Source organism: Protomyctophum bolini (assembly GCF_963924005.1).
Source record: "Protomyctophum bolini genome assembly, chromosome: 10".
Classification (NCBI taxonomy): Eukaryota; Metazoa; Chordata; class Actinopteri; order Myctophiformes; family Myctophidae; genus Protomyctophum; species Protomyctophum bolini.
The window spans coordinates 12,176,997-12,191,666 of record NC_137871.1 but is presented as its reverse complement, the minus strand read 5'-3'; the positions used below and the strand labels follow the sequence as shown (position 1 = coordinate 12,191,666).

General features: G+C 44.3%; 1 protein-coding gene and 1 long non-coding RNA gene across 2 annotated transcripts in view; both read left to right on the top strand.

Moving 5' to 3' along the window:
• LOC308322782 overlaps window positions 1-14,670 on the top strand; it is a 486,306-nt gene that overhangs the window by 340,467 nt on the left and 131,169 nt on the right. The gene's annotated exons all lie outside the window — the stretch shown is intronic.
• Window positions 5,488-14,670, top strand: part of LOC308322678 (connector enhancer of kinase suppressor of ras 2) — a gene marked incomplete at both ends in the record, with an annotated part of 100,343 nt that continues 91,160 nt past the window's right edge. The window contains one exon of the mRNA XM_080774071.1: window positions 5,488-5,551. Coding sequence (XP_080630197.1) covers window positions 5,488-5,551 — 64 coding nt within the window. The remainder of the gene's footprint in view (window positions 5,552-14,670) is intronic.

Here is a 14,670-nt window from a genome sequence, read left to right as displayed (position 1 = left end):
CGATCCTAGCTAGGAGTGTAGTCCTTGTGTGGATCTTGCCAATAACTGAGCGAGCCACTGGTCATGTTCTGGTCTACTGTGCAACCTAAATATGTAACTGATGTTTTCTCCTGGAGTTTAACTCCGTAACATTCAACTGAACCTCTCTAAAAGTTGTGCCTTGAAGCAAAAAATCTATACACTCAGATTTACTCAAATGCAGGGATAACTTGTTATCACTTAACAATCTGTTGACTTTTTTTTAACTTGTTTTCTAGAGAGCGACTAACTGATTCTAAGCACTCACCTGTCACCAGTAAAGCAGATTAATTTGCATACAAAAATAAAGGACATGAATAGGCTGCATCCATGTCATCAATGTAAGAAAACGAGTAAGACGCGCAAACGCGGGAAGCGAACGCAGCTCGTACATATTTGGGTTTTGGACGTATAGCTGCCTTATATGGTTATGGCTGAGTCATGGTGACGTAACAGCGGGACAGACACTTGCATCAATCACAAACAAATCACTCAGCTCCATATATGGGCAAAAGCGGGACAGACAGACAGACAGACAGACAGACAGACAGACAGACAGACATGATCTGCTAGGTCTCATAGTAAGTTACCTGCTGTCTGGAAGTGTTCCCGTATCACTCCCTTGCACAAAGGGGGTGATGCACTTGAACCCAATAATTATCGACCTATCTCAATTATTTGTTCAATTGTAAAGATATTCGAAAAGTTAATCCATAACCAACTATCACATTACCTCAACGAGAATAACATACTATCACCCTATCAATCTGGATTCAGATCTAATTACTCCACAACCACTGCCTTACTAAAACTTACAAATGATATTACATCAGCATCTGCCAACAAAAAATTAACTGGAGCAATTTTCATTGACCTTTCGAAGGCTTTCGATTTGGTTGACCATTACCTCCTCTTAGATAAATTATATTCTGTTGGTCTATCTCGCAATGCTCTCTTATGGTTTAATTCATATCTGCATAATCGAAAACAACGTGTCGTCATACAAGGATGTAAATCTGATTTGTCAGTTCAGGAACGAGGCGTGCCTCAAGGCTCTTCCCTAGGTCCACTTTTATTTACTATATTTATCAATGACCTCCCCTCAATATGTTCCACATGCAATGTTCAACTCTATGCTGATGATACAGTTCTATACACCTCCAAATCTACTTTACTACACATTGTAAGAAAAGTTAACTTTAGCATTGGTGTTCTTTATCGCTCCAGAAACTGTTTTACATTCTCAGTTAGGAAAAGACTAGTCATACAGCTTATTTTACCGATACTCGATTATGCAGATGTTGTGTATTTAACCGCATCTAAAACAAACCTGAATACTCTCAACATTGTCTATAACAAACTGTGCAGATTCATCCTAGGTTGCCCTTTCACAACTCACCATTGTATCATGTATGAAAATCTTCAGTTGCCCTCTCTTACTGTAAGAAGACAGTGTCACTGGATTCAGTTTATTTTTAAATGCATACACCTCAATTATCCTCAATATCTAAAACAGTATCTAGAACCACCCACCACCAATTACCAACTGAGGCACTCCATTCAACCTTATTTTTCTGTTCCCATAGTCTCCAATACATTAGGTAAGAATGCATTTATGTTTAAAGCTCCCTCTGACTGGAACAACTTACCAACCAATATTCGAACAATTTCATCTTTCAACATGTTCAAAAGTGCACTGTCTTCTTACCTTACGACCTCCTGCACATGCCCATGAGGCCATGATGACTTGCTCCTCAACTTATTTACTCAATTTATTTATACACTATTATATTATATACTTCACTTAGTTTATTTATAGTTACTCTCAATGAATATATAAACAGTGTATATGTGCTTCACGTGTATATGCATGCACTGGATATGTACATATGTGTTTAATCAACTGTACTCTAATGCTGACCAACGAAAGTGACAGTCATATCTGACAGAACAAATGATCCATATCTTTGCTATTATGCTTGCATATTATAATACCCTGTTTGTGTTTTGTGTTTGTTTGTTTGTTTGTTTTGTTTTGTGTTTTGTTTTTTTCTCCTTTTTTGTGTATTGTATTGTATTGATTGTAGTTAGGACCCTCTCGAAAACGAGATACTGTATCTCAATGGGGTATTCCTAAATAAAGAAATTTCAAACAAACAAACTCACTGCGTTCGCAATAACTGCGTTCGCAATAAGGGACCTATTATGCTTCCTTGAGGAACTCCACAGGTGAGTTTTTTCGGGTCCGAGAGCAAACCACCTGTTGGAATCTGTCTGAAAGGTAGGACTGTATCAGTGACAGAGCCTCCCTTTTAAAACATATTGCCTTCAATTTATATAATAATATACCTTGCCATTGTCAAATTCCTTTTTTATCAGGTCAGTTAGGTATAGTAGGCAGGACTCAGTAGAGTGTGACTGTCTAAAACCTGACTATAAGTCATATCAAATGTCCAACTGATTTACATAATTTGAAATCTATTTGTGAATAACTTTCACATATTTTGCTATAAGAATGCTTAAAATAGATACTGGCCGGTAATTACTTACAGTCTTACACCATCCCTCCTGCCTTTTTTTATGTAAGGCAGTAACTCTGGCCTTTTTAAAATCATGAGGCACCTTTGCTTGGGCAATTGAAAGATTCATAATGTGTGGTACATATGGAGCCATCCCCTCAGCTCCATCCCGCAAACTAGTGGCAGGGATGGCATCTAAGCCTGTTGCTTTGGCAGCATCTACCGGTAATCCTCTTAAAACCTTTGCAACTGTTTCATTTGATATTTGTGAGAAAGAGAACGGCTCTTTCCCTATGCCTTTGGCCTCATAATAATAATTACCTGGGGACGTGCCCTCTTACCTGAGGGCACCCCTGCCCTCAGGTAAGAGACTCCGGTCTCTAAAGTGCAATACCTCCCGCTTTAAGAACAGCACTTATCCAGAGGCTGTTCGCCTCCTGAATGCTGACCCTCTTTTCACTCGCACTTTACAGCGTGAAGCTGCTTTGTAAAACGATGAACTGTGATGAAATTGCTATTCATTTATTCAACATGAATTGTAACGTCTCGCATTCTTCTTATTTATTGGTCCCCCTCATATGATGTCTGTACCTGTTTTTAGTGCACTGAAACAAATTCCAATCAACTCTGTTGACATGGCAATAAAGTCTTGAATCTTATTTACTTGGGTTTCTCCATATTCACCTCTACATTCATTGTCAATGGGAATTTAATCTTTGTGTGACAAAAATAGCCGATTTGCTCGTCTACATATAATGACGTAAATTCTACCTACCTATACAGTACTTACCTATCTACAGTACCTACCTACCTGGACTGGGACATCAATTCTGTCAATTGCCTTTCCAATATGGAAAAAAGTGACTCACCTAATGTAATCTTCTTCCCTTGTGCTCATCACAGCCTGTAATAGGCCTACATATTTGGCTCATACAGTCCAAGGTTGCTGCGTACTTGCATATCAAATCAAGAAGTACTCAAGTGTCTTCAATGAACAGACTACAGTCAGGACACAGAAATGCTGTCCACAGAAATAACAGCTCTCTCTGTCAGGCACTTGTGGGCGTGTGCGTGTAAAAGCTCAAGTATAGCTCTTTATTCGTGTGGTTGCCCATACCCGGAAATTCTCTCCACTCCCCCGATGGCCGATCCAAGACTGTGGGCATCAGACCCGCGGCCTGCTGTACAAGACCTGTAATCACAATTCCTGTTCTGTTCTTTGACCATATAGAAGTGTCTATTTGTACGTCTCTAAATGTTTTGATGAATTGAACAAGGTGGACCCTCTTGTAAACAAGTGTAATTAATTGGGTCGTCCACTCACAGTTAACAGTCTTTGTATTGAGTTTGTGCTCGAAATATATACTGTAATTTTGCTAACTGTTAATAAATATTTCAATCAATCAATCAATCAAAAACAACCCCTACAAAACGTCCTCTGCTCTGTGTATAGATGAGTGTTTCTCAAAGTTTAACTACATTGCCTATTTGAAAATAGCCAGTAATGCCTTGCGATGCGGCGTTGTTATGAGCTTGTTGATCTGGTATTTTTAACAAATATTCTTAAAAATCTCAAAAACGTGTTGCTTCATACATACTGTATCAATTTGGAGGGCCTAATTGACATGAAAAGTTCTGATATATATAAGACATTGAATATATGAAATATTGAACCACCATGCAGTTCTAAGAATGACTGTCTATCGATGTCTTAGCTTGATTTCTCCATCTATCTAATAATAATAATACAGCCTATTTTTTTTGGAGGACGGAGGTGTGTGTGTGTGTGTGTGTGTGTGTGTGTGTGTGTGTGTGTGTGTGTGTGTGTGTGTGTGTGTGTGTGTGTGTGTGTGTGTGTGTGTGTGTGTGTGTGTGTGTGTGTGTGTGTGTGTGTGTGTGTGTGTGTGTGTGTGTGTGTGTGTGTGTGTGTGTGTGTGTGTGTGTGTGTGTGTGTGTGAGCTGTGAGGGCGGGGGGGGGGGGGGACGAGACGGGACGGGACGGGACGAGTTGTCTTTCCAGAGTCAATGACGTCAGTGGTGTTTAAGGTGCTCACCAGGGGGCGCTGGGGCCACAGATTACAAACGAGGCAGCACTCTCTCCAGCTGATGGCAACCTCCTCCCCAGTTTATATGAACTAATACAAATGTGACATAATAAGACCTAGGTATGTCTGTCTGTCTGTCTTGTGGAATACAACAACACAACAACAATGTAGGCCTATACGTCTGTATAGTGAGTGCCTGTATTTGTTATAAATTACGTTCTTGAGTTGAGTTAAGTTGTTTACTTGGCAAAGCGGTGACAGAAAGAAAAATTACAATTTTGTCACATCCTTTTCTGTTTGAGAGAGAGAGAGAGAGAGAGAGGGGGTGGAATCGTGGATGGGGTGGGGTGGTTGGTCGGGGGGGGGGGCATAGAGAGAGAGAAAGAGAGAGAGAGAGAGAGAGAGAGAGAGAGAGAGAGAGAGAGAGCTTCCCCTATATGGTGTGGTGTGTGCGTTGCAGCATTCCCTGGGTCTGTGGGAGAGTGGTGGTCCTTGTGATGCAGCAGCGAGAGGACGAGGAGGGGAGGGAGGGGTTGCTCCATCACTGAATCCACTTCTCACTGCTGGCGGGAAGGCACGAGAAAGAGAGAGAGAGAGAGAGAGAGAGGGGAAGATATAGTCAGAGAAAGCGAGAGGGAGCGTGTGTGTGAGTGTGACCGTGTGTGCGTGCGTGTGTGTGCGCGTGAATTGCACCACCGTCCGCATCCCCGCTCACCGTTTCTGCAGGCGGCCATGCTCCTCCGATGGAGAGAGTAAAATTGCCTTCCACTGTTCTTTTTTATTTTTTTCCTTCGTGGACGTCCTCACCAAGTGGTTCCAGATGTGACTGACGGGTCGCTTCGTGTCGTCATTTTTTTTGTTGAGTGCTAGTTATTCTAATCTCGGAGAGAGACTGTGACTGCAACATGGCTCTGGTTATGGAACCGATAAGTAAATGGACACCTAAGCAAGTCCTGGACTGGATGAAAGGTAATTGTGGACGTCCGCTGCTGCATCAGGCTGCTGCTAATGATGATGATGATGATGATGATGATGATGAAGGATGAGGATGAAGTATGATGATGATGATGATGATGGTGAATTGGATGATGATGATGATGATGATGGTGATGATGATGTAGCCAGTGAAGGGCCACACGTACAGTGTGAGTGTGCGTGCCGTGCATGTGTGTGTTGGAGAGGGGGGGGGGGTAATCTTAATGTTAATCTGCATGCCTATCTGTGCTTATATATACTGGTAAGTGGCCATGTTGTGCAGATTGATGAGGTAAATGAGGTATAAAGTATATACGGTAGCGGTATAGGTAATAACCACACACACGTCTGTGAGCAGCAGCATGTATGCATGCAGGGACTCTGTCATGTTGTCCTATGTGTCTTCAGAGCAGCAGCCCCGGCGCCAAGCCAAGCCTATAGGGCTGCATGCAGGCAGCTGCCTATATAGCTGCAGCCCACACAGCGCTCTCATCAATGAAATGTGCTACATTAGCCCCCCCCCCCCTCCCCCCCTCACTCTCTCTGCCCCCCCCCCTCCCCCCTCACTCTCTCTGCCCCCCCCCCCCACGATCAATGACATGTTGTAAGGCCTTGCCCATCTCACGTATAGACTGTATGCAGGGATGTGCAACATTGTGTGTGCGTGCGTGTGTGCGTGTGTGTGTGTGTGTGTGTGTGTGTGTGTACAGTTGGGGTCCAGCACCACGGACAGCGCTCGGCCTGACTGGCCATAATTATTATAAGGAAACCGCAGCGAACAGTCGCCTTTAAAGCGTTGCTTCAATGCTTCAGAGGCGAGAGAAGCCTCCCTTTGAACTATAGTCTGTATGAATGAGTAATCACTAATCATGCGTGGGAGTGCATTTTGTGGAGGGGGGATACACACACACACACACAGACAGACACACACGCGCACGCGCGCACCCAAGGGATGGGGGAGTTGGGGGTTGTCCCGCAATCCTCCATTCCACTTGTGAGAGTGTCGTATTTTGCACGAGGCAAAGCTGTGCAAAATACCTTCATGTGGCTATACTTTAGTTGGCTGATGTAATAAGAGTTTTGGGTGTGAAGGTGGTGATGTATTTATGAAAAGCTGATGTATTTGGGTGTTTTTTGGTGTTAGGAGGCTGATGTTATATTTGGGATGTGGCTGTCAAGGTGATGTTGCATTTGGGTGGTGTTGGGTGTTAAAGATGATGTTGTGTGGCCTGGGCCATGGCTCAGTGGTCCAGGCACCTTGGCTTGTAATCCAGTCTGGCAGTGTGTCGCGGGTTCGACGGCCTTTACTGCATGTCTTCGCCCCATCTCACTCCCCATCAGCCTACTGTCTATCCCTCCATAAAAAATATAAAATAAAGGTGAAAGCCACAAAAAAACATTACAAAAAAAAGATGATGTTGTAATTGGGTGGTGTTTGGTGTTAAAGCCAGTGATGTGTGGGTGGTGTTTTGGTGTTGGGGTTGTCAAGATATAGCAGGTTGACTGAACCCAAAATGCAAAGCCAAACAGGAAAGTTCAAATATACGCATTTATTAAAGCACGAGGCAGTTGTAAACTGACAAAACAAAATACTTAATTGTAGCTTCAAGCTCAGGAAAAGTCCAGGGCTGGGCACAGGAATTCAGGTGGGCGGCCCGCATGATGGACCAGGGTTGAGTATAGGTGTCGTCTGGGGGACGGCAAGGGTGCTGGGATGAGGCCGCATCAACTGGTGGGCTGCAGGCGGCCCGGACGCTGGGACAAGACGACCTGGAGGCCGGGCCTGCAGACTGAGGAGGAGGGGCTGCAGGCGGAGAAGGCGGGACTGCAGGCGGAGGAGACCACACTGGAGGCGGGGCTGTGGGGCGGAACTGCAGACACTGGAGGCGGGGCTGCAGGTGGAACTGCAGGCATTGGAGGCGGGGCTGCAGGTGGAACTGCAGGCATTGGAGGCAGGGCTGCGGGCGGAACTGCAGACACTGGAGGCGGGGCTGCAGGTGGAACTGCAGGCATTGGAGGCGGGGCTGCGGGCGGAACTGCAGGCATTGGAGGCGGGGCTGCGGGCGGAAACTGCAGACACTGGAAGCGGGGCTTCAGGCGGAACTGCAGGCACTGGTAGCTGAAGGAAGCAGCTGACCAGAAGGCCCAGGACCAGAGCTTCCATGACCTCAGGTTGACAATGTCCGACAAGGGCTCTGGCAGGTCATCGGCTGATGTAGGGCTGTTGAGGGTGCAGAGGGCGCAGGCAGGACATCTAGGGAGATGGCTGGCAAGGGCTCTGGCAGGTCAGCAGGACATACTAGGGAGACAGCGGGCAGGGGCTTGTGGATGCTGGGCAGCGGAGTGCTCTGGGCGTCGGCCAGTCGGAGAGCTGAGCAGGCTGGACGGCGGAGAGCTCGGCAGCGGAGGTTCCTCGCGGTGTAGGGGGCCATGGCGACAAAGCCTTCTCCTAGCAGGCCCACGGTTCCCCACACTGTCAGGACAGGCTGGCCGGGTGCACGGGTTTGGTGGCTATAGGAGACCCAGGGAGACACCCCTCCGCTTGTTGGCACTACACTAAGGATTCTGAGCGTGAAGTTGTTTTGAATTAATGGGAACCACTTCATTGCTGCAACACTAGGGAAATTAATCTGTATACCTATAGTCTTCTGCTGGTTAGCATCCAGGCTAGTGGGATGCAGGCTCATGAGCTGGCTGGGAGGCATGTAGTAGAGAGCTGATTTAAACGTTCTCAAGCCTCCCACAGACCACATCCAAATGGGGGACAAAATTACTCACCCATGGTCTCTCTTTAAACCAAAGCTGCTGGGTAGAAATCTGCCTCTGAAGTCCAGCACGCCGGTTAGGAGGAGAGGCCATGAGCTGATGATTGAACCACATGTTCAAATTCCACCACCTTACGGTGGAAAAGTCTGCTGGGTTCATTTTGTGGTCAGAACATAATGTCAAGATAGCAGGATGACTTTCACTGAACGCAAATGCAAAGCCAGTGTTTGTGTTTAGTGTTACAGCCAGTGATGTTGTATTTGGGTGGTGTTGGGTGTTAACGGTGATGTTGTATTTGGGTGGAGTTGGGTGTTAAAGGTGATGCTATAATGATATAACTCTTGAGAGTGTAAAATTAAACCAAATGGACCCCCCAAATGGGTCCTCCTCAAAGACCACTGGTGTTCCCCAGACCACTGCTGTAGAGTGTTTGTAGTACTCCCCGTCTCTCCAGTTCTTTAAATACTACAAAATACATTTTCATGTGGGTTGCAAAATGTCAGCCAATCAGGAGAGTAATTAGTAATGAGCAAACTATCAGAATATAGAGCAATTAACACTTATTTTAAGCAAAGAAAATCACCTTTAAGGCAAGGTTTTATTTAGGTGTCGGCGTTAAACTGATTATATTGTATTTTATTGGGATTGGATGTTGACTGTTGAGTGTTAAAGGTGTAGTGAAACGGAAATGGCGGACATTTTATTTTGAAGTTTCAGACGGCTTCAAGTTGAAATACCATATGTCAAAATGTTAATGACTTTATTTTTATTTTTATTCAGACAGCCTGCAATGGGTAGAACGCTCCCAATAAATGTAGTCTCATGTGACACATCTAGGGGCCGCAATCTGCATTCAAAGATGTTCCTATAGTCATTGGTCGAAATAAACCCGGTCGCAAAGACTAACCAATCAGGAAGCAGACAGGCAAATCGACCAATGACAAAGCTTCTAGGAGAATCTTTGAATGCAGATTGCGACCTGTGTCAGTGTCACAGAGACTAAATATTTTTTAATGTTCTACCCATTGCTGGCTGTCTGAATACCAAAAAAGAAAAAAAAAGAAAGGTCATTAACATTTTGACATTATTGCTATAGCAGCTTTAAACTGATGTATTTGGGATCAATGGGATGTGAGGGTGTTGTGTTGCCCCATGCTGTCCTTTCACAGCTACTGATCCATGTGATGAAGAGTAAAAAAAGACTTGTTACTGTAACATTGGGCAAAAGGCAGTATAGAGACTGAATGGTACAGGCTTGTAACTTGTTCCACTGCTGCTTCATACCGTGTGAAACAGAATTAGTTCGATTTGATTTCAGTCTCCCTCAGTACGTTTATATTGGTCATCTGTTGTGTTTGCGAGTCTGACTCACCTGTGTGTGGCCTATGGCTATAGCATGCAACCAACCAGACCCTATACATATTGGCTTTCCAAGGTTCAAGGTTGTACTTTATTGTTACATCTTTGTGTACAGGTACATACGAGTAAAACTTATTTTTGTTTTGGATTAACTTCAAAACAACAAAACCACAGCAAGCAGAGTAAACAAGAATATAGAGTGCAAGAAGGAGCAATCAAAGTGTACAAATAATAGTAACACATGTACATGTGCATGTTTTCCCTGTAGTAGCAAAGTTAGGTAAACTCTGTGTGAACAGCTTCACAGTAGGTTATGTTCCATACAGGTATATACAACACAATTTAGTTTAAGAAGGGTGCAAAAATGTATGGTGATAGTGCAAGAGGAGGGCGAGGGGTGGTGGGGATAGCGTTTTCCTTTGCCCGATTTCGCTGTGGTTCTTATCAGTTCGTTCATGTATATCTGATTGTTCGGGGGAAGAAGCTTTTTTGCAGTTTGTTTCCAGTGGCTTTGAGACTGCGAAAACGTTTTCCATGCGGCAGCGTCTCAAACATTCGGTTGGGATGGCTTGGGTCCTTCATAATTCCACGAGCTTTGCTGACACAGCGTTCGTCATACAGGGAGGGATTCAATGGGGGTTCAATACGCTGATATCACAACGTAAATTTATACAATATGGTGAATGACTGTGGAGACCCAGATTATGCTGGACTGGATGAGCAGAGTTCCTATTTCATTTAGCCCAGTGGTTCTCAACCTGTGGGCCGGGGGCCAGGATATTGCAAGTGCTCCCCCAAACAACTGGCAAAAGGATTTTGATGATAATTTAACATAACAACAACAACAACAACAATCTTGTGTTTACAACAACAAGGTTTGGGAGTGCCCGGGTGGCGCAGTGGTAAAGTTTCTGCCCAGTGCCATGCACCACCGTGGAGGTTGCGTGTTTGAATCCACCGTGGTGCATCTGGCTTTGTCTGTAGCTATGCCCCGGCCACTCCCTCTTGGACTCTTTCCAGCTGGGCTCATTCATTCTAATGTATAAATATCATGAATCTTTTCGCATTAAACACTGGTTCATTTTTGGAACAAGACCTTCCAAATCCGTCAACAAGGCCTGCCATATGCACTGGAAAAATATGTGCGTGACATTTCTTTTTTAAAACCATTTTTTATCATAATAGGAAAACTATTGGTGGAGAGGTTTGTCTAACCCATGTTATGCTTAGCTGTGATTGGACCGTAGCCGTTTGGGGAGGGGCTTTGCTATGGGCCAGGGGCCGGCAACCCAAGATGTTGAAAGAGCCATTTTAGACCAAAAATAAATTCAAAATCTATCTGGAGCCGCAAAACAATTTACGCATTATCATGCGGCTTGCCAAGCTTTATTATCTCCCCGGGTTGCAACGAAACTATAGCAGCAGTGGTGGAGTTTGAAGATGCGATCCACTTTTTAAAAGATTTTTGGCTCTCTTCTACTTTCTTCAGCAGTTCTGCAACAGCACTATCTCTCATTCCCAGCTGGGTGGTCATGCATGCTTTCCCTGGAAATGTCTTTCAACGTTACTTTTTGTTTTTTGTTTTGGTGGTCAGCATGCTTTCCCTGGAAATGTCTTTCAACGTTACTTTTTGTTGTTGTTTGATAGCTTCTCACTGCAGATTAAACATACAGGCAGTCAATCTGCATAATTGGCTGTGTCGCATGCTATGCGACACATGTGAATTTCTTTTATATACATACATATTCAGGGAGGCATACTTTGGTTCGACGGAGCATTGGTCCGATTCGGGGTTACAGTAGGTTTAGGTGTGCTGCCCCGTGCTCGCGGTTATGGTTAGGGTGAGGGTTTGGGGTTAGGTTTAGGTGTGCTGCCCCGTGCTCGCGGTTATGGTTAGGGTGAGGGTTTGGGGTTAGGTTTAGGTGTGCTGCCCCGTGCTCGCGGTTATGGTTAGGGTGAGGGTTTGGGGTTAGGTTTAGGTGTGCTGCCCCGTGCTCGCGGTTATGGTTAGGGTGAGGGTTTGGGGTAGGTAGTCGATGGGACCAATGGATAGGACCTATGCCCTGTCAGACAAAAGGCATGCACTCACATATGCATCGATTTTTCTTTTATGCTTCAGGGAGCCACTAGGTTTCACTCTATCCACTGTTATCTTCCCGCCTATACAGTAGACGGTCTATAAATAACCCTTGCTTATGGAGTCCCTTGCACAAAAGAAAACCTTGCCAAATGGGGAAGACTTAATTGTATCAATGTGGGAGTCCTCGGCATTGAACTGTTTTGGAACCACTGTGACAAAATGTTCACAATTGCAAAATAAAGAAGAAATAAAAAGTGAAAGCTTCTCAGGTTGTCAGACATCTGAACGCCTTTACCGCCCTCCTTCTGAAAATGTTTCTAATTTCCTGTTTCCTGTTCCTCTTTGCCTGGGCCTTGTAGGGTAAAGTCCACCGTGGGTTAATGTTACTGTCCTCTCTGAGACGGATGTGATAAATGAGATGAAACTAAATCAGTGTCATTGAGCACACCTTCTACATATCTGATTGCTTCCTCTTTTGCACGTGGAAGAGGGGCTCTGAATCACTTTTTAGGGTCTTTTCCTTAGAACCGTGACCATGGAAATGTATACTTCATAACCTTATACCCAAATGTTATACCTATATGTCCAAAAGAAATGTCTGTAAAATTGTGAAAATAGCAAAGCAAAATCTACAAGCTCACACCTTTAGTTCAGTGGTTTTCAATGTCAATCCAGTTCATATCAAGGTCCATTATTTATTCTACATTTGATAAGATTTAGCCTCTCCCAAAACGTTGAGTATTTTGTTGTCGTTGGATAAGATTGTATCGATGTGCTGACTGTATTGATGTGGTGCCATAGGAGAGAAGGGTTGAGACGAAAAACCATTTAAGTCTATAATTTATTCTGACCCCTCCCTGAAAAGTCCTATCTGTCCTGCACCCCTTATCCATAATTTATACATTATGGATAATTATAATGGACTTACAGTATAGATGGTTCTTCGTCTCAACTCTTCTAATTGTGTAGACCTATTGTAAATGGGTAAATAGTATGTTGTTTCAATGTTTGACAATACTTTAACTTAATACAGTTAAAGATCTATAAGGCTCCATTTTGGTCCAACTCGATCTCCATCATTTAGCTTGGAACCCCCGGTTGAGAAACACTGCTTTAGTTGTCCACTAAAGTGTGCTCTGACATTGGCCATGGCCTCATCAGTCTTGTGACCTTCATTCTCGCAAATAACCACGTGAAGTCGTGTTTCTGATTACGGTATATATACTGCTTTATCCTCCGCCACAGTGAACATGTTGGAGAAACTATATATCTCGACAAATTGGTTTGAACAATGTGCTGAGTAAAAAAGCATTGGGGGTGTATAAAGTAGTATATGCTGAGCAGACGTTTTCCTCCAGATTTGGAATATATTGCTGACCATAGCCAAATGAGAACAACTATAAATCAGTCTGATTAGAGGGACATTACCGTGTGTTTTCTGACATGTTGAAGTGTCAGCCTTTTATGATCCAGTGGCGTGAGTTGTTGTGCGTTGGTTCGTTCGCACTGCGCCGCGCGGGTCCTTGTGGTTAATTGCTTTGGTGGTGGTCGTATACCATATATATATATCCTGCATAGCACTAAAGTTTCACATCGGGGCAGTTTCACGTCGGGGCAGAAACTCGTAGTTAAGTATAAGCATTTCTTTTGTGCTGGGGGAGGTAATACTTTACGTCATCTGCTTTTCATTTTTAGGACATGTTTGTGGAGTATTTCTGGCTGTATGTGACAATGACATGCCCAAAATAGTGACACCGGATTAAAAGTGGCAACGTCCTGTTCCTGCTAAATTTCATCAACGCATTTTGGACTGAAGTCGATTTAAAAAAGGCTTCTAAATCCTAACATTTTTCTGAAAAACCCATGTTTCTATGTCAGTGGTGCTCAACCTTTTTCATGTCAAGGACCCCCAGAATTATCTCTATTGGGCCACAGACCCCCATCTCAAAATATGTAGTTCCAGGGACCCCTCAGAAGTCAATATTTTAGTTAAAAATGATCGCTCTGAAATATATATTCAAAGATTTGCGCCACATTTTCACGACTTTTCCAAAGTAGCAGACCTACAAGCTCGTAGCGCCACCACTCGGTGGCGCGCTATGAGCTTGTAGATCTGCTATTTTTCAATGGCTAAATTATAATAAGGGTTAATAGCTTCCATTTCAATGATGCATATTTTCTATACACGAGACCAAACAACATCAGCTTGATTTGCTGTGAAGCATCTGGGATGATGGAGTGCTCATCTAATTGTGGCGCTGACAACGTCACCCTGCACGCCGCTGCCCGCAGGCATTCATCAGAGGGACAGATTGAGGGCTGTGCTCTCTCCTTGTGCCACATCCTTCACCTACAACATAAAAAACACCAAACAAGCCTCATCATCCCCCCCACAGAAAAGTTACAGGTTTTGCCAGACACCCAATTCTCTCATTTCCAGAGCTGTTAATATATGAAAGAAAGGGGGGGCTCTAAGTAGCTAAACTAAGGTAAACGCCGGTGCAGCCGGAGCAAACGGTTTAAAGAAACAAAGACACATGCTAGCCAGACACATGCTAGCCTGCTAGCTATAGCGGGTCTAGCAGACTATACTGTCCCTGGCTGCGAAGGACGGACGCTTTCAGTAGCAGAGCACTACTGCCGCGGGGCCTCACAGAACGATGACTCATCAGCGTTTGTTTGATTTCAACGCCCACACTGGAGGAGTTTCCTCTGTGTGTTGTGTGTGTGTGTGTGTGTGTGTGTGTGTGTGTGTGCGTGCGTGTCTGTCTACGTATGCAGTATACTTGTGACGTTGTTGTCACGTTCCCATAACTGTGAGTGACGGAACAAAGATAAAGGGACGGTGGCTCCAATGTTTTCAGGAACTCACAGTTTTGTTGTGCAGGACTTGCTTTTGTCTCTTCCT